The sequence below is a fragment of the Brassica rapa genome, chromosome A09, assembly GCF_000309985.2.
Source record: "Brassica rapa cultivar Chiifu-401-42 chromosome A09, CAAS_Brap_v3.01, whole genome shotgun sequence".
Classification (NCBI taxonomy): Eukaryota; Viridiplantae; Streptophyta; class Magnoliopsida; order Brassicales; family Brassicaceae; genus Brassica; species Brassica rapa.
Window position 1 is genome coordinate 35,462,694 of NC_024803.2, and position 23,415 is coordinate 35,486,108.

Consider the following 23,415-nt stretch of genomic DNA (forward strand, 5'->3'; position numbering starts at 1 on the left):
CAATCGGAAACGAAATGAAGCAGGCACGTATAGAAAGTTCTTGTCGATTAATTCCTATAACACGTACCCAGTCATATTATAATGTTCTAGAATAGATATTCCTTGGAAAAGACGTACAAAACAACATCATCTCAAATGTTATACTTCAACAGAAAAACGTCATTATCATTACCAAAATATTATTTATTTATACACAAATCACACATCAGCATTATCGTCAGCATCGTCAAATTGTTGTATTCTTCAATCCTTTTAAAAACCTCTCAAGAAAAGTCTCTTTAAAACAAATAACACTTGCATCAATTATAAATCCTCTGTGAATAACAAAAACCCTAGAGAAGAAACTCAAAACATGGGTCTGATTAGCAAAGAAGAAGTTAGCAAGACCAGAAGATATTCATCTTCTCTATGGAGAGGAGTCAAGACTATCTTCGTTCTCTTCACTATGCTCCTCTCTTTCATCCTCTTCTCTGCTCCTATCTTCCTCGCCGTCGCAGACGCCATCCTCCCCTCCGCCATCCTCTCCTCCTCCTCCTCTCTCCTACGCCTTTCTCCGGCGACTGTTTCTTCTCATCTAAGCAACTACGACTTCAGATACTCCCTCATCGATATTCCTATCATCTCCATCATTAGATCTGCCATTATACTATGTAAGTACCCCACAAGCTAAGTGACTAGAACACTAAAAGTCCATAGCTCTGTTCTTGAAGTTTGTATTTTTTGTATAACAGGTGTTTATGGGCTATGTGACGGACCAAAGTTATCAAGAGGTCCGTATCTGACAATAACGATGTTCTGCTCGATATCTTCGTTGATCTACGTGTCTTGTAAGGCAGCGTTTGTGTTTGGTGAGCCAGTGATCGGAGGAGGAAGTTTCAGAACAGAGGAAGTGGCTCTGTTTGTGTGTTCGTCGGTCTTAGCCATCGGTCATATCGTTGTGGCGTATAGAACAAGTTGTAGAGAGAGAAGAAAGCTACTAGTCTTCAAGATCGACATCGAATCCGTAAGTTTCTCAACTTTTTTATTTAATTATATCAACTTTAGCCGTTACAGAAACATTATGGGGAGAACATTATTAGTATTTAAAAATTAAAAGGCAGTTTTGAATTGCTTAATATTCAAATCTTGTATTATATATTTTGATTTAAAAATATATATGTAGATATGCTCTTCTTCTACCACTAATAAAAATCAGACTCGGTCAGGAATAGCATGTGACTTTAGATATTATTTATATAGTCAACGATTTGAATTAATTTACACATTTTTGGCACTATAGGGTTCTTGAAGTTCATATGTAGTTTATAGGTTAGAAAATGACTGGTCAATTTAGAAGGTTTGATTTTTCATCCCCAAAAAGAAAAATTGAATTTTGAGTAACAAGACACATTTTCATATTTAAAACAATTTAATTCAAACCTAATTGGATAGTGACAGTTAGGGGCCCTCAAAAGAATAAATCACATTAGAGTGAAACGGATGTTTCCGAGTGGGAACCGTGTGGGATGAATAAAATAAATCATGGGCTGCTTTACTAATCTTCTAAGATATTTATAAAAATTAAATCCCTTATATATTATTTGAGAAGCATTGTAACATTTTTTTGTAGCCACATGTCATCACTAGAATGATTTTTAGAATCCTTAGAAAAATAGGTTGGTCCATCTAAATATATAATAAACTTTTTATTAAACCACAATAAATACATTATTAATGTGCTTTATTATTTCCTTAAATAAGATTACGGAATTGCCTAATAAGGCTAAAGTATATATGACAATTAATGATTTTGAATAATAAAGATTTGATAAGAATAAGTGTGTATTATAATAATATTTGTTTAATTTTAAGCTATTAAAATAAATTAAACAATCATAATAACCATATAATAAAAATTAAAAAAATTATTTATATATTATATTTTGAATTTTTAAAAACGAGTATAAATTCACATTCAAATTTTGTGATCTATCATTTAAAAATTTTGTAGTTATGACATGATACAAATAATTAAAAAATAATATAAGTTGAAAGTCTCATTTAATAAGTATCAAAAATAAAAGATATATAAATATATGTATCATTTTAAATTAAACTATATGCCATATAAAAATACATAAATATCTTAATTTTGAAATTTACTTTGAACATTTTGATAAAAAATTTGAAAAAATATTGAGAACTTAATTTTTTAAAATATTATAAATTATTTAAACCATAAATCTCACAGTGAAAATTTTGTTATCACTAATTTAGATTTTTTGCTATAACAGATACAAATGATAAAAAAAAAAATATGAGCAAAAAGCATCATCTAATAAATATTAATATTAAAATATGCCGTATATATGTTACTATCATTTAAATTTAGTTAAATTTATATATTATATGTTCGCACCAATTTAATTATATAAGTAATAGATAATGAATTTTTAATTATTCAATATCTATTTATTATTTCATAATATGTTATAAACATATAATATATAAAAATTATTTTATATATAATGTTCATCCCGCGCAAGGCGCGGGTCTTAACCTAGTACTGTAGATATTAATAAAGCATTAGGACATGACAACGTCACTAACACCTAGGACATGCCACGTGATTTTAAATTTAACTGCGACTAAATAAACTTTTTTTTGAACACCTACTGTGACTAAATAAACAAATTAAGGTTTTAATCTTGTGTTTGTGGTAATCTGATTGCAGGTTTCAGCTTGTAAGAATGTGTTTCCTCGATACCAGAAGATCCTCCTACAAGAGAGACTCAAATAGCTAATAGTAGACAAACGACACTTGTACATATTTATACTTCCAGTACAGCTTTATGTATATAAATATAAGTATCAAATGCAACATCTTCTGAATTTTGGTCTCTCCTTTCAAGTTTCAGGTAACAAAATCCACCCCATCGTTCTTTATACTATTGATATTTTCATATTATGAGGACCACCAACTTGCATATACTAACTATAAACTTGATTATTGAATATAAAAGTTGCTTTAATTACTATCATTTTCGGAGTGTGAGTCATGTATAGTGGAGGTAACCAATTTGAGAATATTTGTATTGATAATGTTGTTTTTTTTTTTTTGTAACAGAAAGGTCCAAAGGATAATCTGTAGAGGGAAGAACAGATAACGAATGGGGCTTACTATAACACACTATGCTTTTCCGTGTGAGAATACAAAAGACAATTCCAATGGATTGGCAGTGTTACTATATTATAGATTTTAAATTAGGTAGACACACACAAAAAACGAATCATTATAGTTTTGATTTACTCTTTCCTTTAATGAATGATCCACCGTTACACTTTTGTCTTTTTGTTTTGTTTGTTGTATAAACAATGTTTTCATCAAATGAGATAAGAAGCCGAAGGCATCTTTCTTCCACTCCTTTCTAAGCAGACAAATAAACAAAAAGGATATGTATGTTTGTAAACTTGTCTATGGACATTTTTGAAACTCCGCAAGAGAACGTGAACCTCGTGGATTTTTCTCACGGTTGAAATACTTCATTTTCTTATGTGACAGTCGAATTCAAAAACTTGTTGTAAAAGCGTGTTTTATGTGGTAAAGTACGTTAACTAATTTATTAAACAAGATCTGATGCTGAATTTAGAAAATATACTCACAAAAAAAATCCACAACTCAATACAAAAATAACATTATCGTTTATATCATCAATAGATACTATGACAGACTAGAATAAGGTTATGAAACCGTAATCAGTTTACTGGATCGGACTAATTAAGCCGTTGATAAGCTATACTTAGTTGGAGGATTTGGTCCAAATGTCTATCGTGTATAGTCCGTTAGAAACATGAGGTCGAGGGCCTTAAAACTGGACCTAACGATTGAGACAAATATAAATCGAAAACATGCTTTCCTCTACTTATTGTGGACAATGACAAAAGGAAAACTTAAGTAGACTTGACCCATGAGGAGTGAATGAGTGAAGATCAAAACAGTAAATGTTAAGAGGATAGCAATCAATACACACGCGAGGTTAACCGGAAGTCCACACGGTTTATCTGCGGAAATTTATCATCCGTTGATTCTTATTTGGTTTTTTCATATTTCTAAATTTTTGGTTCATATTAAAATGTTTAACTACACGTAGACTCTTCGAAACTTATGGATAAAAAAATGTTATGGAATTTTTCGTACGAAGAATAATTCGTATTTTAGAGACAATATTTTGTCATGAAAATTGTGAGAATGACCTACTTCTCTACTAGCTAGATTACGAACTAAGGAGCACACCAACAAGTGTTGACCCGGTGTTCACCGCACCACACCGTTAATTAGGCGTGGCCGCTATATCTCACCGGAGCTGGGATCGAACCAGCAATAGACTATATCTTCAACGTGTGAACTCACAGCTTGAGCCACCGTCTCTACAACTCGATCGCCTCGCTCTCTTTCTCTCTAAGAACAAGAATGGTGATTCTGATAAAACTGATCTAACAACCTAATCAGCTCAGATAATCAACCTTATCCACAGCTAACCAACCTTTATAACAACCAGGATGATTAACCGTCACACGCGTACAAACCACACGTATGTCACCTATGAGAAAGAGAACCGGTACAAATCAATTACAACTCAAACCAAACTAAACCCGTTCTGAATCTAAGCTTAATTGACAACCACCTAAACCGATCATGAGACTTGACTATAACCAACAAATCTCCTCCTTAGACAAGTCTCCCTCATCAAACAACTTAGACAAGATCTATGTTCCTCAAACTTGAAACATTATAAACCTCAGAATCAAGTACCTGATCCTCTTGCGAAGCTTCAACCAGCTCCTACCTGGAACCCATCACCGAGCTCCTCCTTGAGTCCTTAACCAGACTCTTATAGTTCTCATTCTTCAGTCTTTAGTTACCCGAAGCATCTTGAGTGCTTCTCGTAATTTGTAGACTGGCAGAACCTTCGTGAATATATCTGCAGGATTGTTTGCAGTAGCAATCTTCAAAACTTGAACTTCTCCCGCACTTATAAGATCTCTTATAAAATGATACTTGGTTGCAACATGCTTTGTCCTCTCATGGAAAACTGCATTCTTTGAAAGTGCTATTGCACTTTGCGAGTCACAGTACACTTCAACTGAGTCTTGTGGAAAGCCCAACTCCTCAGCAAATCTCTTCAACCAAACTCCTTCCTTTACTGCCTCTGATAGAGCAATATACTCTGCTTCAGTAGATGAGAGAGCTACAACCTTTTGAAGAGAAGACCTCCAACTGACTGGATTTCCTCCGACAGTAAACACCATGCCAGTGGTTGACTTCCTTATATCTAGATCTCCAGCGTAATCGGAGTCACAATAGCCTCGAACCACAAAATCTCCTTTACTCTTGAAACTCAACTTCGTATCAACTGTTCCTCTAACATATCTTAAAACCCATTTCACGGCTTGCCAATGTTCATGAACCGGTCTTGACATGAATCGACTTATGACCCCCACAACATACGCCAAATCAGGACGAGTTCCAACCATAGAATACATTATACTTCCCACTGCACTCTGGTATGGAATATTCTTCATACGCTCTTCCTGTTCCTGATACTCCTTATCAGTAGGCGTTTTCAACTTGAAATGAGCTCCTAAGGGAGTAGTAACTAACTTTGATTGATCCATGTTAAACTTCCCCAAAACCTTCCAGAGATAATCTTCTTGAGAAACAGATAACTCTCTCTTGTCGCGATTTCTCGTTATCTCCATGCCTAGGATCTTCTTTGCATCTCCAAGATCCTTCATATCAAATTCAGAACTGAGCTCTGCCTTTAACTTCTGAACCTGACTCTTGTCGACAGAAGCTATTAGGATGTCGTCGACATAGAGTAACATATAGATGTAGACACCCTTCTCATTCTGTTTGAAATACACGCAAGAATCATACTCACTCCTGATATAACCTTGCGCACGAACAAAATCATCAAACCGCTTGTTCCACTGTCTCGGGCTCTGTTTCAACCCGTATAGCGATCTCTTCAGTCTGCACACTTTGTCTGGAAACTGTTTATCCACAAAACCCTCTGGCTGTTCCATAACTATAAACTCATCAAGGTTCCCGTGAAGAAAAGCCGTCTTCACATCCATCTGTTGAAGTTCCATGTCATAATAAGCAACAGCTGATAACATGTACCTTATAGACACATGCTTTACCACAGGAGCGAAAATCTCTTGATAATCCACCCCTTCCTTTTGAGAGTAGCCTTTAGCAACTAATCTCCCTTTAAACCTCGGTGGTTCTACCCCTGTGATGCCTGCTTTTCTTTTAAAGATCCACCTGCAGCCTATAGCCTTTTGATCTACAGGTCTGTCTATCAGCTCCCACGTATTATTTGCTTCCAGTGAAGTCATTTCCTCAAGAGCTGCTTTGTACCACTTGTCACTATCAGCATCCATCATCGCTTCCTGATATGAGTTAGGCTCCGACGCTGTATCTTCTGACAGTAGACACACGTAGCACGCAAACTGATCTTCACCATCAGTATCTTCACACACATAATCTTTCAGTCGTGCTGGAAGCTTCGTAATTCTTCTGGCTCTGTCTCTTGCCAACTGATAACCTTCTTCTTCATTTGTATTTGACGTTGAATCAGTGCTTGACTGTTCCTCAGAAGATTCTCCCAAGGTAAGACTCTTCTCTTCCTTAGCACTATCTTCACCAGACTCTAATCTGATAATTTGAGAATCTGAATCCTCATTCTCATGTTCTGTAAGTCGAACCTTGACTTCCTTATATACTTTATCTTCTTGAAAAACAACATTTCTGCTAATAACCATCTTCTCATCCTCCAGAAGCCATACCTTGAAACCTTTTGTGCCTTCAGGATAACCAGTAAACACGCCTTTCTTAGCTCGTGGTTGAAGCTTACCTTCCACTGAATGAACATATGCTATGCATCCAAATCTTTTTAAACCACTGAGATCAGGCATAAATGATGACCACCGTTCTTCAGGGACCTCAAAATCCAGAGCAGACGACGGTGACCTGTTGATGAGATAAACCGAAGTAGCAGCTGCTTCTGCCCAGAATTTTACTTCCAAACCACTCTCACTTAACATGCTGCGGACCTTGTTCATGATGGTGCGGTTTAACCTCTCTGCTATGCCATTCTGCTGAGGCGTATAGGTACACGTCCTGTGTCTCACTATCCCATGCTCCTTGCAGAAGTTGTCGAACTGATGATTACAAAATTCCAAACCGTTGTCGGTTCTCAATCTCTTTACTTTCCTCTCACTCTGGATCTCTACCATCTTCTTCCATTCCACAAAGCTTTGAAATGCTTCATCTTTAAATCTCAAGAAGTACACCCACACCTTCCTACTGTAGTCATCTGTGAATGAAATCAAATATTGCTTCTGACTTAAACTCGGAGGAACACTCGGAGAACCCCAAAGATCAGAGTGTATGTAGTCCAGTTTGTCTTTAGTGTTGTGCTTTCCTTGTGAGAAACTGACTCTGTGTGTCTTCCCCTTCACACAGTCTTCACAAAACTCCAGATCACCAACTTCGCTCTTCCCGAAACAGTTCTTCTTTTTCAATACTTCCATTCCTTTCTGGCCTAGATGTCCCAATCTGCTGTGCCACAGTTGAGTGTTACTTAAAGGCCGGCTTATTGTGGTGACTGAGCTTGATTCTCCCGATGAGAACGAATAGTTCTTTGCCTTGGCTTGCAAAAAATACAAAGATTGTCTCCGTGCTCCTTTCATGAATACAGTGCACCCCTTGATCACTTTGAGAACTCCATTAGCTGCTTTAAACTCGCAGCCTCTTTCTTCTAACGTTCCCATGGATATCAAGTTTCTTGAAATATCCGGCATGAACCTCACGTCTTGTAACAAGAAAGTTGTGCCATCAGGATTCTGAAACCTGACCGACCCAACGCCTTTTATCTCAGATACAGAGTTGTTTGCCATCCTAACTCTCCCTGCATTAGTCTCTTGAAGGTCGATGAACACATCCCTTCGTGGAGTCATATGGAACGAACATCCAGTATCCAACACCCATTCTTCCTTATCTGCTTCAACGGTATTTGCCTCTGCAACTAGCAGTCCAACAAGGTCTTTCGCATCATCTCTGGCCATAGATGCTTCACCTTTATCTTGTCCATGCTTCTGATCCTTGTTCCTTTCTAACCATTTGTAACATTGCTTCTTGAAATGACCCTCCTTTCCACATATCCAACAAAGTCTCTTACCGTCATTGCTCTTTGACCTTGGCCTGTTGTTGTACTTGCTTGTGGAGTGGTTTCGAGTTCTGCTCTCCGTTCTACCCCTCACATAGTTGCCTTCGCCACTTGACTTTGCAGGAGATGAATCTTTATACTCCATTTCCTTGGATTTTGCTGCGCTAGCCACTTCATCCAATCTGATAGCTTCTCTGCTATACTTCAGAGTTTCTTTGAGAGAGTCATATCTACTTGGCAATGCGTTGAGAAGCAAGATAGCTTGTACTTCCTCTGGGATCTCTATGTTGAGATTGCTGAGATCCGCTATGAGCTTGAGGAAGTCATCAACATTCTGATCAATTGTTCTGGAGTCTTGCATACGGAACGAGTACACCTTGAGCTGAGCATGTACTCGATTGGGCAGTGTCTTTGCCATATACAACTTATCCAGTAATTCCCATGCTTCCAACGCTGTTGTGCACTTATCAAGTTTCCTGAGAACATGATCTCCTACACTCATGAAGATTATGTTCATCGCCTTCTCATCTCTCTCAGATCTTGCAGTTTCTTCAAGATCTCGTTTCTTCTTGGACTCCTCGTCTTCATCGTCTGTCTTCGCCGTCACTAAAGCTTGTGATGGTGGTGACAGAGTGTCTTTCAAACCTTGAACGCTCAGGTTTGCGATCATCCTCTTCTTCCAGATACCGAAGTCACCTGTTCCATCAAACATCTTGATTGATATCTCCATCTTCATCTTGTGCGTCGTCATCGCAAGATCCTTTCGCGATTATCCGATCGAATCACCTTTCTTGATTTCCGACTCTTTCGATCTCGACGCTTCTTCGGAATCTTCGTAACCTCAGCTCTGATACCAATTTGTGAGAATGACCTACTTCTCTACTAGCTAGATTACGAACTAAGGAGCACACCAACAAGTGTTGACCCGGTGTTCACCGCACCACACCGTTAACTAGGCGTGGCCGCTATACCTCACCGGAGCTGGGATCGAACCAGCAATAGACTATATCTTCAACGTGTGAACTCACAGCTTGAGCCACCGTCTCTACAACTCGATCGCCTCGCTCTCTTTCTCTCTAAGAACAAGAATGGTGATTCTGATAAAACTGATCTAACAACCTAATCAGCTCAGATAATCAACCTTATCCACAGCTAACCAACCTTTATAACAACCAGGATGATTAACCGTCACACGCATACAAACCACACGTATGTCACCTATGAGAAAGAGAACCGGTACAAATCAATTACAACTCAAACCAAACTAAACCCGTTCTGAATCTAAGCTTAATTGACAACCACCTAAACCGATCATGAGACTTGACTATAACCAACAAAAATATATTTTATTATGTAAAAACAAAAGTAAAGAGAGTGCATTTTAAATTCCTCAGAGTGGGATTATTATATTCCGCTAACAACCTCGTCCTAAGAACCTCATCCTAAGAGCACCATCAATGGAAAGCGTTTGATGGAGTGCTTCTTGGTGGAATCCACCATAAAAGAAGAAAACAGAGTGCTTTAGACGTCTGATTAGGCGTCGATGCTTGAGCTGTTTTGCAGGCCCCACTGACATGTGGCGGCCCGCGATTGGTTCGTTTTTATTTTTTTTATTTTTTTAAACAGAGAAAAAGATAAAAAATAAAAATAAGCTAGGATTAATGATGGTCTAAGAATCTCCATTAATTATGTTCTTAGTCTTTCCTTTAAGATTGAGCTTCATAATGTGGTTTCTTAATTTGCGTTTGTTCTTTGCTTTGCTGATTTATTCAGTTGTTCTCAGACGTTTAAAAGAAAAACAAAAGTAAAGAGAATGTTACAAAAACTTATACAATTAGGTTTATTATCACGAGAGCCCCCCAGGATCTTCCATTTACGTGTTCTTCAAACAGATACACGTTCACATCAACAGAAAATGGTAACAATACAAAAGACTCGGGTTATTTCAGACTATCATAAACAAATGTTTTTTTTTCATCAACAAATGTTTGATTTCCGTATCTACCTAGTCAAAGGAGATTTTTCAATAAACGTTTGTATATTATTAATCGAAGTGAAGATTTTGTTAAGAAAAAAAATGTATTTACTAGCCCTAAAAGTAATAATAACTGTATGTGATTAAAGAAAAATCTTTTGGTCGCCTAATACCTCGGATATCTAGTTGTTAAGAGTGTAGTATCTTTACATTTGAACACCAAAAAAAAAACATTTCATATCCACGTTTCTTGCTATATATCACAACTTCCAAATCTTTGATTAGACCAAATCATCTAGGTATAACAACAGTATGTATACGCTACCGAAAACTACTCCAAAAGTCTTAACAAATCTCCCCTTGATTTCCTCACTTTCACTTTATAAATCAAAAGACTCAGACTTTGGGGATCATTCAATTCACAGTCGAGAGACACTTCTTGTCGTTTCAACCAAGATGGGAAGGGTTTTTATCGTGGATCTGGAAGGGCAAATCTATAGTTGCAAACACTGTAACACCCATCTTACAAAAGAACAAGACATCATGTCCAAGGTTTGATCTCTTCAATATCCATGATCTTCTTCTGGTTTCACATTAATATGCAAATGATATTTTCATCTAGGGTAAATTAAAAGGTTTTGATGTCATTCATCAATAACATATACTCCCTCTGTTTCGAAATGTATGATGTTTACAAAAGTTTTTGATGTTTTAATAAGTAAAATGTTTCATATTTTAGGTTGACCAACAGTTGTGCATTAACCTTAAACATCATACATTTTGGATCACATGGAGTAATATATATAGACTACACTATAGTACTGACATTGTGTTTGTGCAGTCATTTCAATGCAGGTATGGACAAGCTTATCTCTTCAATGAAGTGTAAGTTTTCTGATTTCTTATATCAATTTTGTACTTTTAGTTCGTTATCTCTATTCCTAGTTGCGTTTTTATTGTTGTTGTTGATGATGATTAGTGTAAACATTTCAACTGGAAATGAAGAAGACAGAATGTTGATGACGGGACTTCATACGGTAACTGACATCTTCTGTGTTGGTTGTGGATCAAACGTTGGCTGGAAATACGTAAGACACCAATTTTATTTAATTAGTTGTAGTCATAATAATAGTCTAAGTTCTATTTTGATTCAGGAGTATAGTTAATCTTGGTTTTGTGTTTAATGTTTTCAGGTGACTGCCCATGATATTAACCAAAAATACAAGGAAGGAAAATCAGTTCTTGAATTGTAAGAGCCCTTTTTTTATTCTTATCAAGCATTAATCACATTTGCAAGTTCTAACATAAACAAATGCTACAAGTTTTGATTCAAGAATGTATTTGAGGTTTGATCCCAAACATTTATATCTTTTGATTTTGCAACAGGTATAAGATTGTGGGTCCTTACGATAGCAACGACTTGGTCTGTCAAGAAATTTCACGACTTGAGATATAATAATCACATGATTCTGATGACTTCTCTTGAGCTTTTTTCCTTCGCTTTTTGAGATTTCTCTTAGAATGTACATTCTTCAATTTTAGCTTATTTTTATTTATTTCTTTTTGGAATAAGTACATTTGGTACCTGAAATGACGCCTAGTTTCATAGGTTTTAATTTAGAGTTTAATCTCATTTGGGCTTTTGAGCTTTTAACAAATCTATGCCTTTCTTTGATCTCTCTTTCCCTTTCTTTGTTTGAATTTTTTTTTCTGCTCCAATCTCTTCTTCAATTCTTGAATACTTGTCTCTAATCAAGAAAATGAACAAGATCAGCCACTTACCTGAAGCTCTACTTGTTCAAATACTCTCTTTGCTTCCAACCAAAGATGTCGAGTGTTCTGACTTAACGATGGAAGCATATTTGGAAGATGGTGCCTAAACTTATCTCAATCAAAGTCAACATGAGACGTTTTCAGAGAATGTCTGTAGGCTTCTGCTTTCTCATAAATCTTCGATCCTAGAGAGTTGGAGTCTCCGTTTTAGTTAAGATAGCTGCGATGGTATGGATTTAGGAATGTGGATTGGCATCGCATACGCACATCATGTCCACCAGAGATGATTACATTTCCTTGTAAATGTACTATCATTCATCAGTTAGTACATTTGGAGCTAAGTACAGATAAAGCAGATTGGTGGAATCTACATACGCGCATGATCAATACGTCTCCTAGATTAAAAGTCCTAAAGCTTGTCGGTGAGTGGTATTACGGAAAAGTTGGTGTAAGTTGTAAAGAATTGAACCAATCGAAGAACGTTCCTACAAAGACCAACAAGAAGAAGAGAAAGAAGTTGCCAAAAAAAAAAAAAAAAAGAAAGAAGTTGCCAAATACATCCTAAGAAACGCAAATCGATTGAAAAAAGCATGTATCTCCATAAAAGGGTTTAACTCGGACGAGAGACTAGAGATGTTTCAAGTATAGTCAAGGTTTCAAATTCATCATCATGCCGCATTCTAGTTGAATGAAAAGAAAAGAAAAAACTTCTATATTAATAACGAGTCTTCTTGTTTCTTAAATGTATTTTATTCAATCATTCAGTCGAATTTATCTTTGAATGAAATAACTACAGATTATGCTTTGATGATTTGATTTTTAATAAGGTGCAAATGAAAGTATGTTATGCGAATTTAACATTTACACGCAAAAAGGTATGTTATGCTAATAATCCCCACTCATGCAAGTCATCTTGCTGATTGTTGAGATTCGTGTGCTGAATGTGCCTGAGTAAATGAGTTATCACTTTACTTACTGTTGTGTTGATTGTTAGGATGAAAGTAGTGTTTTTAAACCTGTACCGAACCGGATTAAACCATATGAACCGTGAACATATCCGGATCAGGTGAATCAAAACTAGATTTGTTTATAATTTACTAATCAAAATCAATTTTAGAAAGGAATTGTTCAGATTTTTACCAAAAAAATGGTAATTTAAAAAAAACATACAAACAATTTTTATTTATTTTTCATTATATTTGTAATTAAAATATTAATTTTATATTTGAAGTCAAAATATTGATTTTATATTTTATTTTCATTTGGTTTATATTTAAATTTAATTTATAATTATTTCTATCAAAAACTAATAACTAAATTTTATTATGTTTGTAAAATTTATCGAAAATAACAAACCAAACATTTAAATGATCTTTTGCATGTAGATCATATACATTCCCATTAGAAGTAATTCAATTTGATGTTATAAAAAAAATCAAACATTTAGATTTAATTGTATTTTTATTCTATAATTGAACTCAGTTGAATTTGGTTGAACCTAACTGAATCTGGTCGAAACCTTATTGACGCGTAACCTAAATTTTTTTTGGTTCGGTTACTGGTCTGGTTTTAAAAGCATTGGATGAAAGAGTGTAACACTTGATCTTTGTGTGTGTTTCACAAAGATGAAGAAAACATACAATATGGTTTCGTTTTTGAAGTTTCTAAAACTGGAAGAAAGATAATTTACAAAGAAACTTCTCCACTGTCCAAAATGATAACTTTGCCTTTGGGCTCTCCACTGCTTTGTCCTTGAGCCTCGATCTTGCGCACTACTTCCATTCCAGACAATACCTTCCCAAACACAACGTGATGTCCGTCCAACCTTTTTGCCAAAACACCGTTAAAAATCTCATAATCAGATAACGCTGAAAACAGAATCATCAAGCCTACTTACCAACCCGTGGTGACGGTTGTGATAAAGAACTGTGAACCGTTGGAGTCTGGTCCAGAGTTTGCCATTGATAAGACCCCTAAGATCCATTTGCAGACTCAACCCCGTAAGCTTTTCTCTTTTCATTATGTATTGAGTTTTTTTACTAGCCTTAGAAGGTAGCTTTAGAGCGTTACCTGGCCCGGTGTGTTTGAGTTTGAAGTTTTCATCAGCAAACTTATCGCCATAGATCGACTCTCCACCTCTCCCATCGCCTCGTGTGAAGTCTCCACCCTGAATCATGAAGCTAGGAATGATCCTATGGAAAGTACTTCCTTTGAAATAAAGAGGCTTCCCCATGTTCCCAACTCCTTTCTCTCCTGCACACAAAGGAGAGGATAAAACATCAAAACCCCAAAAACACTCTTTTGTCTCAAAAGATTTAAAGACTACGAGTGTTAAAGAGGGGAAACAGAAGCTACTTGGCTACCCGTGCAAAGCGCTCGAAAGTTCTCTGCAAAGAAGGAAAAATCATTGGTTTCATTAAAAGGAAATCACCCCAGAGAGACAGACAATTTGAAGATGTTTTCCATCACTCTTTTGACTCGAAACTGTACCTGCAGTTTTAGGAACTATCTTCCCAAAAAGCCCAATGAGAATCCTCCCTATATACATGAGAGACAAAACGTAAGCAAAAGTTTACTCTATGAGCATGAGCTTCAAACAAAACAGTCACAGTTTCACTTAGAGACAAGAGTGACATTGCAAAAATCAGATATATTTTTTTGGTTTCAAATTTTCCAAATTAAAATAGAAAAAAAAAGGAGGAAACTTTATGAACCTGCAGGTGAACCATTGATCTGAATATCAAAGTAAACTTTGTGGGTAACTCCTTCTAAATCCTCTCCTACCTGATAAATCTCAAACCTTTGATTACAAAGTCTGATCAATCAAACACACGATTGTTATGAGCTCAGTTGCTAACCTGATCAGCAACCTTCTCATTGACCATAGGATCAGCAACATCAGTCAATTTAATCTGATTTTCAGCCACAAAACGTAAGTAATGTCGCAGACCCAGATCGAGTATGAGGGAGGAAGAAAGTTTTAAACCTGGATGAGAGCAAGTGTGACGAAGAGGACGACGATCCACAAGAGAGTCAGAGAGACCAATCTTGTCGCCGTTATCGCCATTACTTCGATTTGTCGGGGATCAAATCAAACTATGTTTCGTGCTTCTTTTGTTCCACCCAGATCTCTCTCCCAACAGTTCTGTTCCAACAAAGCAGATCCTCGTGTTGCAAATTTTGGGAAATATTGTAAATGTACCCTCAAGTTATAAAATGTTTTCAGTATGACCCCTTATTTAAATGGTTTGCAAGTTAGATACATATGAATGCCCCCTCCATTATTATCATATTTACGTGGGCATGATTCGTACTAAACGAGACAAGCATTGAATAAAAGCGTCAGAGATTAAAAATTGGGAACTTTAGCCATTCTCATCAAGTTCAGAAGATGGTAGACATGTTCTTCATGGAAAGCTATAGTGCAATGAGATATTTTTGCTTCATTTTCGGTGATGGGCCTATTGAATGTGATAACGATATGGTATTGGATTTTAATTTGCGATTGAAAGAAGAAAATAGAGACTTCCATCCGAAAATAAATCAAGACACATTTTCTGTTATTTTTGACATTTTTATCCTTTGTTTTATGAATTAAAATATTTGTTAACAACTAATATTATACTTTTTCTTTACTAGTTTCCTCAAATACTTTACTTTGCTAAGCACATAACTCGTTCAAACTCAAATCTTTGTATACCTTTTCTGGCATTGTAGGCATGAAACGAACTTATCTAATCATTAATTAGAAAGAAAGTATTAAAAAAAAGTCAAAGAAATATCTAATTATTATTTATTATCATGCCGACAAACAAAAAATCGACGTGGACCAATAATGCAAATCATTCCTTACATCCCAAGTTTTATAGAAAAGCAATCTTTTTGCGATCAAAACCACCAAACGAGAAAGTTAAACTAAACAACTCCGATCACATACAGATCTCTACAGAATCGTTCGTCTGTTCCAATGTCGAAGCAAACATACAAAGTCTGTTTCTGTTTCCGTCGGAGGTACCGGCACACGGCGTCGGTTGCACCGTCTGAGATCAAGACCATTTTCGATAACTACTCCGACAAAGGGCTCATGACTGTTGATCATCTCCTTAGGTTTCTCACCGATGTTCAGAAACAAGATCAAGCGACGAGAGAAGAGGCTCAAGCGATCGTCAATGCCTCATCTTCTCTTCTTCACCGCAATGGTCTCCACCTTGACGCTTTCTTCAAATACCTATTCAGTGCCAACAACTCTCCTCTTGCTTATCATGAGGTGGTCTTCTTATTTAAATGTTAACATTATGCGATATTCATTGGATTAGATTGAAGTTTTGTATTTGGAATGCAGATAGAAACATCCGTCATTACTCCCAAATTTTAAATAGTTATTATGCATAGGTCGAAGAATCCTCAAAACTGTAAAACTTTTAAATTATTAAGATTAACTTTAAAATGTGTATGGCCTCTAAACCTCATATGTTATCCTGGATAGGAATGTGATCACTAGTTTTTTTTCCTGGAGATTGGTTCTTATGACTATTTGTATGTTTTTTGCAGGTGCACCAAGACATGGATGCTCCATTGTCACATTATTTCATATTTACAGGGCATAATTCGTATTTGACTGGTAATCAGCTGAGTAGTGACTGCAGTGAAGTACCTATAATAGATGCATTGAGGAAAGGTGTCAGGGTTATTGAATTAGATCTTTGGCCAAACTCAGATGAAGATGGTATTGATGTTCTTCATGGGAGGTAAATGTATAATGCAATGAAATTTGATTGTATATGTTTGCCCGATTTTTAATTGTAGCTACTAGTCATCTAATGGATCATGGTTTCTTGTTCTGTTCTTAGATGTTAAAACCTACTGTATTTGATCATTTTTTAATAGGACACTTACATCACCTGTGGAGCTGAGCAGATGTCTGAATGCTATTCAAACATATGCATTTGATGTGTCAGATTATCCAGTTGTTGTAACTCTTGAAGATCATCTTACTCCAAAACTCCAGGCTAAAGTTGCTGAGGTATGAGCTTGTTTTGCATTTCTCTGAGAACTTCTCTCTGCTATAGTTTCTCTTTATAATGATTTAGAGATGTTTTATTCTAGATGGTTAGTGAGATCTTTGGAGACATTTTGTTTACTCCTCCTCCTGGAGAATGCTTAAAGGAGTTCCCATCACCAGCATCTTTGAAAAAGCGTATTATCATCTCAACCAAACCTCCAAAAGAGTACAAGAAATCGACAGATGATGAAGATGTGGTGAAGAAAGATAGGAGTTTGGGTGATGAAGAAGTTTGGGGGAGAGAGGTTCCAACCTTTACTCGGAAGGACACAAGTGATGACAAGGTTTGTGTAGAGACACATCATGTTCATGTGGTTTTTCTTATGTATAAGTTGGTTTTTGTTTCTTTCTTGTTTTAGAATGATTCAAATGATGATGATGACGATGATGATGACGACGATGATGATGAAGGAGATAAGTTAAAAAAGAATGTGCCACCACAATATAAGAATCTGATTGCAATCCAGGCTGGGAAACCAAAAGGCGGGATGGTTGAATGTTTGAAAGTGGATCCTGATAAAGTAAGAAGGCTTAGCTTGAGTGAAGAACAACTTGAAAAGGCCTCAGAAAAGTATGCCAAACAGATTGTGAGGTATTCCCTTTAATAACATGTCATGTTTACAAAGTGTTGTAAGAAACTATGTTGATCATTCATGGAGTATTGATTGTAGATTTACTCAGCGGAATATGCTTCGGATTTACCCAAAAGGAACTAGAATTACTTCATCAAATTACAATCCATTGGTTGGCTGGAGCCATGGTGCTCAAATGGTGGCTTTCAATATGCAGGTTTCCTCTTCATTTTAACAGAACATCAAGTCATATTCCACAGCCTGACAGCCACATATTAAATTTTTGAAATGACTTATTCTTGTGAAGGGACAAGGAAGATCACTATGGGTCATGCAAGGAATGTTCAGAGCCAATGGAGGATGTGGATACATCAAGAAACCAGATATTCTGTTGAAATCTGACCCTGCGTTTGATCCGGAAGCTACATTACCTGTAAAGACAACACTAAGGGTCAGATATATATCCTTTGCGTAAAACCTCATGAACTTATAATATTTTTGATTTAAGTACTTATATATAATTTTATAGGTAACTATCTACATGGGAGAAGGCTGGTACTACGACTTTCCTCACACACACTTTGATAGATATTCTCCACCTGATTTCTATACAAGGGTAAAAATAATTTGCAACCTTATAGGTTTTAGTTTGAGGCTGAAACTGATGATCACAATATTTTCAGGTGGGGATTGCTGGAGTCACAGCAGATACGGTGATGAGGAAGACGAAAATGTTAGAGGATAATTGGATACCAGATTGGAATGAGGTTTTTGAGTTCCCATTAACTGTTCCAGAGCTTGCTCTTTTGCGCATAGAGGTACATGAGTATGACATGTCGGAGAAAGATGATTTTGGAGGCCAAACTTGCTTGCCGGTTTGGGAACTGAGGCAAGGAATACGTGTTGTTCCTTTGCATAATCAGGATGGGGTGAAGTGTAGATCCGTGAAGCTTCTTGTGCGGTTGGAGTTTGTGTGAGTTTATATATAAGAAATGTTCTCCGGGTTTAAGCACTTTAAACCGGATCTGGTACAGAAAATAAACCGAGTTTGTGATTGTGGTTGGATGAGTTTGGTAATGGTGAGATCGTTCCGTATTGGTTTTTTAGTGTTGAGCTGTGAGTGTGAGTGAACAAAATTTTATGCTGATTTAAAAAAACTGTGTTGCCATCCCATTACTTGCACACTTTTAGTTTTAGGCTTCTGATCCGTAACATTTGAATGGTTGAATGAAGTAAACATGATATAACTAAATACTTGCAAGGTCATTTATCCCTATATATTTCTTTGATATGTTTTTTTCTTGCATCATAACGAAATTTTGAACTGTAAGCTACTAAGCTGCAATTACGAACTGAGAATCTTTAAGAATTCTCCGATAAATCTTGAAATTAAATAATGTTAAAGTGTTATTCAAAAAAAAAAGGTTAAAGTATTAGTATTTTAAGAAATCTTTTATTATTATTTTTTAAATGTTGGATAATTATGTATTGCAAATCCTCTATTATTTTAGTGGAAGTGTATATTGTATTGCTGTTAGATCAAGTTGATTGTAAAGGTCTGATATCAAATATAAAAACAATAAGTTAGACAAGACGACACTTATTTGTTTGCCGTCCTTACCGCCATGGCTGCCCCACCACCTTACTGCCGTCTGCCGCCACACTTCTTAAAAATAAGATCATCCGTGTATATCTGCTACGTTAGTTTATTCCGCGTGGAAGAGCTTTTATTAATATGGTGTATATCTAAAAGTTAGTTCCATGGCCCATTGTAGATCATTAATTCAATTTTGACGTTATATGGCCCATCATTTTTTCTTTTCTTTTTTAGATATGACTTTGAAGTTTAGTATTTTTTTTTTTGAAGTTAGAAGGACCGCTCAAAGTGAATGAATGGGATTTCAGTTAACATTAGCTGTAACACCTGTTGTATGTGTTTTGATCCGGACTCTAGGGATCATGTTTTATACCGCATATAATGTTTGGATACTGCATTAACAAACCACACATTCTTTTGTTAGGATCAAAACACTTAAACACATGTTTGGAAGCTTCATCGAAACTCTACTTAACTTTGACTGAGATTGCCCTTGAATTAGACAGAATTATTGGAGACGCAAGAAAAAATTTCCGACCTTAATGAACTTATTATTTGATGTCTTTGTATAACTTGACCTAATTTCTATCTTTCGTATTAAGATATATTATAATTTATATATTCATCATTCTAAAAATACATCAAACTATCGAATTATATATTTCTCCTTAAAATATTTTTAGTTCATATTTATAAAAAAAAAGATCAAAGTTCTTAGTCAAAAAAAAAAGTTATAGAATAATTTTCGTCAAAACATAAAGCAAAACTTTAATGACTTGGAAAATTCAAAAAGAATAAAAGACGGAAGAAACTGTTGACCGCTAATAAATTGGAATCTTCCAACTCAACAGATTCGGGTTTGCTTGTCTGCATGATGACATGTCAACCTAAGAGACCACACACGTGTAAGAAGGGACCCACTTTTAACTTTTCCTTAAATTAATTAATAACTTATCTCTTTCATGAAATGTCTATGGCTGCCTTCACAGAAAGAGAGTAGAGTATACATTATACTTCCACGCCAAAGTCATTATCCAATATCCATCGTCTCCCTACCATGCTGGTGGCTCTACCAGCATGAAACAACACACGGTTTGACCAGATGGTCCAAAACAACGACATCATAATAGTGTCACACAAACTTTTCTTTCTTTTCAAAAGAATGATCCAATTTTAATATTCGCTCTCCGCTGTCCAGATTATACATTTCCCAACCAAAAGGTTAGACCACGAATGTTGAATATTCAAATTCTCCTAAGCAACTACCACTAATGATTAATTACAAAAACAATTATCCAAGAAAAACCAAAAAAAAAACTAGAAAAATAAATAAAATCCTCAGGTAAAAAAAAATCATCTATGTAAAAATAGTTTTAATCTCTTTCAATCTCGGAGACAATAGAGCAAATGCCACTAGAGATACTCCCATGACTATCTCCACACAACTCCAATGCTCTCTCCAAATTTCCGACAATATCAGTCATTGTCGGCCGATTCCTCCCTTCAGCATTCACACAATGCATCGCCGTATAAGCCACCAGCTCCACCGCATCTCCTTCCCCTAACTCCGGCGATCCAACTCTAGGATCCAAAACCCGACCCAGCTCACCCATAGTAATCGCCGAAACAGAGTATTCCACCAAATGCACCGGGACACACCCTTCTTCCACATCCCCACCGTTCCTAAAAATCGCTCTTTTACCGGTCAGCAGTTCCAACAACACAACTCCCAACCCGTAGACATCACTCTTGTCCGTTAAAACATTGAGACTGTAATATTCTGGATCGATGTACCCGACCGTTCCAGCAGCTTTCATCGGAGGGTGCTGATGATCTTTCCCTAGCTCCGGACCCATTAACGACAACCCGAAATCCGAAACTCTAGCGACCCAGTTAGAGTCTAGCAAGATGTTTGATGACTTGATATCTCTATGAATAATCGGCGGCACGGCGTAGTTGTGTAGATACTCGATCCCTCTAGCCGCGTCCAACGCGATTTTGATCCGCATTTTCCACGAGTTGACCAAACTGCTGTGTTTCTCCACGTTGTTCTTGTCGTGAAGATGGTCGTAAAGCGCACCGTTCTTCATGTAATCGTAGACCAGAAGCTTCTCCTCTCGCTCCTCGCAGTACCCAACGAGTCTCACCAAGTGCTTGTGGTGAAGCCTCGATAGAAACGCGATTTCCGAGTCAAACGCGGTTTCTTTCTCCTGAAACTTCTTCAGTTTCGCGTTTACCTCGCCGCGTTTGATCGCGACTTCTCTCCCGTCGCTGAGTTTGCCTCTGTAGACAACTCCGAAGCTCCCGGAGCCGATCTTGTTCTCTAAGGAGAAGTTCCCGGTGGCGGAAGCGAGCTCGGAGAAGGAGAACTCCTCGGCTTTATCCGCGTGTTTCATTGAAGACGTCCCGCTTCTCTGTCTCCTCATCGAAAACATTCTCGATCCTTGACGTCTTATCGTCAAGGACCGAGAAGTCCCCGAGCTGCTTGACCGGGTACTCGAACCGCCGCGGGTTACCGTCGGTTGAACCGAGTTATGAACTTTCTTCTTCCCCAAGAAAGCTCCGGTCCATAAACAGTAAACCACACTACAAACGCCAGCAAACGCACCTACTGATCCAACGATCGCAAACGCTAGTAATCCTCTCGTTAACGCCTTCGACGGCGGAGATGAGGTTGACTCTGACGGTGGTGGTGGGGGTGGGGGTGGTGGTGATAGTGGTTGTGGAGGAGGTGAGATTTTGCATTTGCTGCAGATCGAACCCGAGCCGGAGCACAGCTGATCAGATCGTGGATACACACCGCACGTGCAAAGAGATGATTCAACGCAAGGACCTGGTAAGATATCTTGGAAAGGAAGGAAGATTCTTGAGAAGTTATTAGGGCTCCAACACATAACGGATAGATTACCGGATATCAACCCGCAGATTAGACCCGACCCGGATGTAACTGACTCGAATGAGATCTTTTCGGTTACACTGTTGAACCTCTCCGCTCCTCCTCCCCAGCACGTTACGGAACTGTTCGAGCTTCGCGTCGCGCAAGTGAAGTTCGACCCGAGAGAGAGATCCGAGTAGAGATAAGGTTGACCCGACGGAGCATTGAGCTGACCCGATTCGTTGCTTCCGACGCAGATCAAACTCCCCGTGGAGTTTAACCCGCAAGCGTGCGACTCCCCGGCCGATATGCTAACCATCGTTTGGTTTCCAAATCCGGTTTGGATCTGACCGGATTTAACCGGATCCTTTCCCCAGCAGAGGACTCGGTTATTTCGAACCGAGACGCCGCATGAGAACCCAACGCCGGAGGAAATTGAGTTCAACCCCTCGTTCGGAGGCGTTGACGGATCGTTTCTCCAGCATTTCACGGCGTTTGTGCCGTTAACGGTGGCGCAGATTTGACCATCGCCGACGGAGAGACTCTCGAGCAAAACGGCGTCGTTGTAGTAGATTCGCTTCGGTTTCAGAGTGTAGCTTCCGATGTTCTCCCAGCAGAGGAGGCTGTAACCGCCGGATCGTATCCCGCAGAGGAAATTCTCGCCGGCGGCGATCGAGGAGAAGGAGACGCCGGGGTTGAGAGTGAGGTTGTTACGGAGGCGCGTGTTGTAGCAGAGGATGCGCTGTGTGGGTTGACCGGAGATTAAGGCGCAGACGGTGTCGGAGCCGTATATGACGGCGTAAGTTGAGCCTGAGCCTAAAGCGGCGGCGGGAATTGGGAGGAAGAAGATGACGATTGAGATAACGGCGACGGTGACGGAGAACGCCACGGTGGAAAAGATAGACCTTTTCATCGATAAAGGTTGAATTTGACTGCCGTCTTCGTCGATTCTAAGTACGACTCATTCATTTTCATGCGTCAAAAACTCTGCTTGAGAGAGAGAGGGAGAGAGAGAGACGAAGACGAACGGTGAAAGAAGACGAAGAAGAATAAATGTGTCTTTAAGAAGACAAAACAGTAATTAAATAACATATTAGTAGGATTTGGTTAAGAAATGACTTTTTGATATGTTGTGAGTCATGCATGTTTCTTTTCTTTTTCTTTGTATTTATTTACGTTAATTAATAGTATAACTGTATAGCAATAACTCGAAAACATTACTATTGCTAGATTTTAAAATGAAATTCAGGACTTTTATGAATAAAAATACGAGTGTTTTCTGGTTATTAATTAAGATATATTTCTATCAATGGCTTATATTTGATGGTTCTCAAACAAATTTGAATTG

General features: G+C 37.5%; 5 protein-coding genes across 6 annotated transcripts; 3 read left to right on the plus strand and 2 right to left on the minus strand.

Annotated features, from left to right (window-relative positions):
* The first annotated feature begins 210 nt into the window (after positions 1 to 210).
* On the plus strand, positions 211 to 3,400 carry LOC103841492. Of its 2 annotated transcripts, XR_627818.3 has the most exons (4): positions 212 to 650; positions 732 to 1,003; positions 2,714 to 2,897; positions 3,107 to 3,400. XR_627818.3 is itself a non-coding variant. In XM_009118035.3 (3 exons), exons 1-3 carry the CDS (start codon positions 353 to 355, stop codon positions 2,777 to 2,779), a joined length of 636 nt encoding a protein of 211 aa, XP_009116283.1. In that variant the 5' UTR covers positions 211 to 352; the 3' UTR covers positions 2,780 to 2,883. The 2 variants fall into 2 exon arrangements, 1 of the variants encoding a protein (XP_009116283.1); XM_009118035.3 differs by lacking the exon at positions 3,107 to 3,400 and having other exon boundaries at positions 211 to 650; positions 2,714 to 2,883.
* Positions 3,401 to 10,237: 6,837 nt separating this feature from the next.
* Positions 10,238 to 12,518, plus strand: LOC103841493 (protein yippee-like At3g55890). The gene is made up of 5 exons (XM_009118036.3): positions 10,238 to 10,740; positions 11,030 to 11,073; positions 11,168 to 11,276; positions 11,382 to 11,437; positions 11,575 to 12,518. Exons 1-5 carry the CDS (start codon positions 10,501 to 10,503, stop codon positions 11,642 to 11,644), a joined length of 519 nt encoding a protein of 172 aa, XP_009116284.2. The 5' UTR covers positions 10,238 to 10,500; the 3' UTR covers positions 11,645 to 12,518.
* A 1,002-nt stretch (positions 12,519 to 13,520) lies between these two features.
* LOC103841494 (peptidyl-prolyl cis-trans isomerase CYP21-2) lies at positions 13,521 to 15,229 on the minus strand. Its single transcript, XM_009118037.3, has 8 exons — positions 14,948 to 15,229; positions 14,820 to 14,873; positions 14,676 to 14,745; positions 14,452 to 14,499; positions 14,325 to 14,348; positions 14,032 to 14,214; positions 13,859 to 13,934; positions 13,521 to 13,786 (listed from the first exon to the last, which is right to left on the minus strand). Exons 1-8 carry the CDS (start codon positions 15,026 to 15,028, stop codon positions 13,648 to 13,650), a joined length of 675 nt encoding a protein of 224 aa, XP_009116285.1. The 5' UTR covers positions 15,029 to 15,229; the 3' UTR covers positions 13,521 to 13,647.
* Positions 15,230 to 15,462: 233 nt separating this feature from the next.
* Positions 15,463 to 18,768, plus strand: LOC103841495 (phosphoinositide phospholipase C 7). Its single transcript, XM_009118038.2, has 9 exons — positions 15,463 to 16,228; positions 16,513 to 16,709; positions 16,849 to 16,984; positions 17,068 to 17,307; positions 17,383 to 17,615; positions 17,695 to 17,812; positions 17,903 to 18,046; positions 18,125 to 18,211; positions 18,279 to 18,768. The coding sequence occupies exons 1-9, from the start codon at positions 15,929 to 15,931 to the stop codon at positions 18,570 to 18,572; spliced, it is 1,749 nt and encodes a 582-aa protein (XP_009116286.1). The 5' UTR covers positions 15,463 to 15,928; the 3' UTR covers positions 18,573 to 18,768.
* A 1,658-nt stretch (positions 18,769 to 20,426) lies between these two features.
* On the minus strand, positions 20,427 to 23,214 carry LOC103841496 (putative serine/threonine-protein kinase-like protein CCR3). Its single transcript, XM_009118039.3, has one exon. It carries the CDS (start codon positions 22,978 to 22,980, stop codon positions 20,566 to 20,568), a length of 2,415 nt encoding a protein of 804 aa, XP_009116287.1. The 5' UTR covers positions 22,981 to 23,214; the 3' UTR covers positions 20,427 to 20,565.
* Between the last annotated feature and the right edge of the window lie 201 nt (positions 23,215 to 23,415).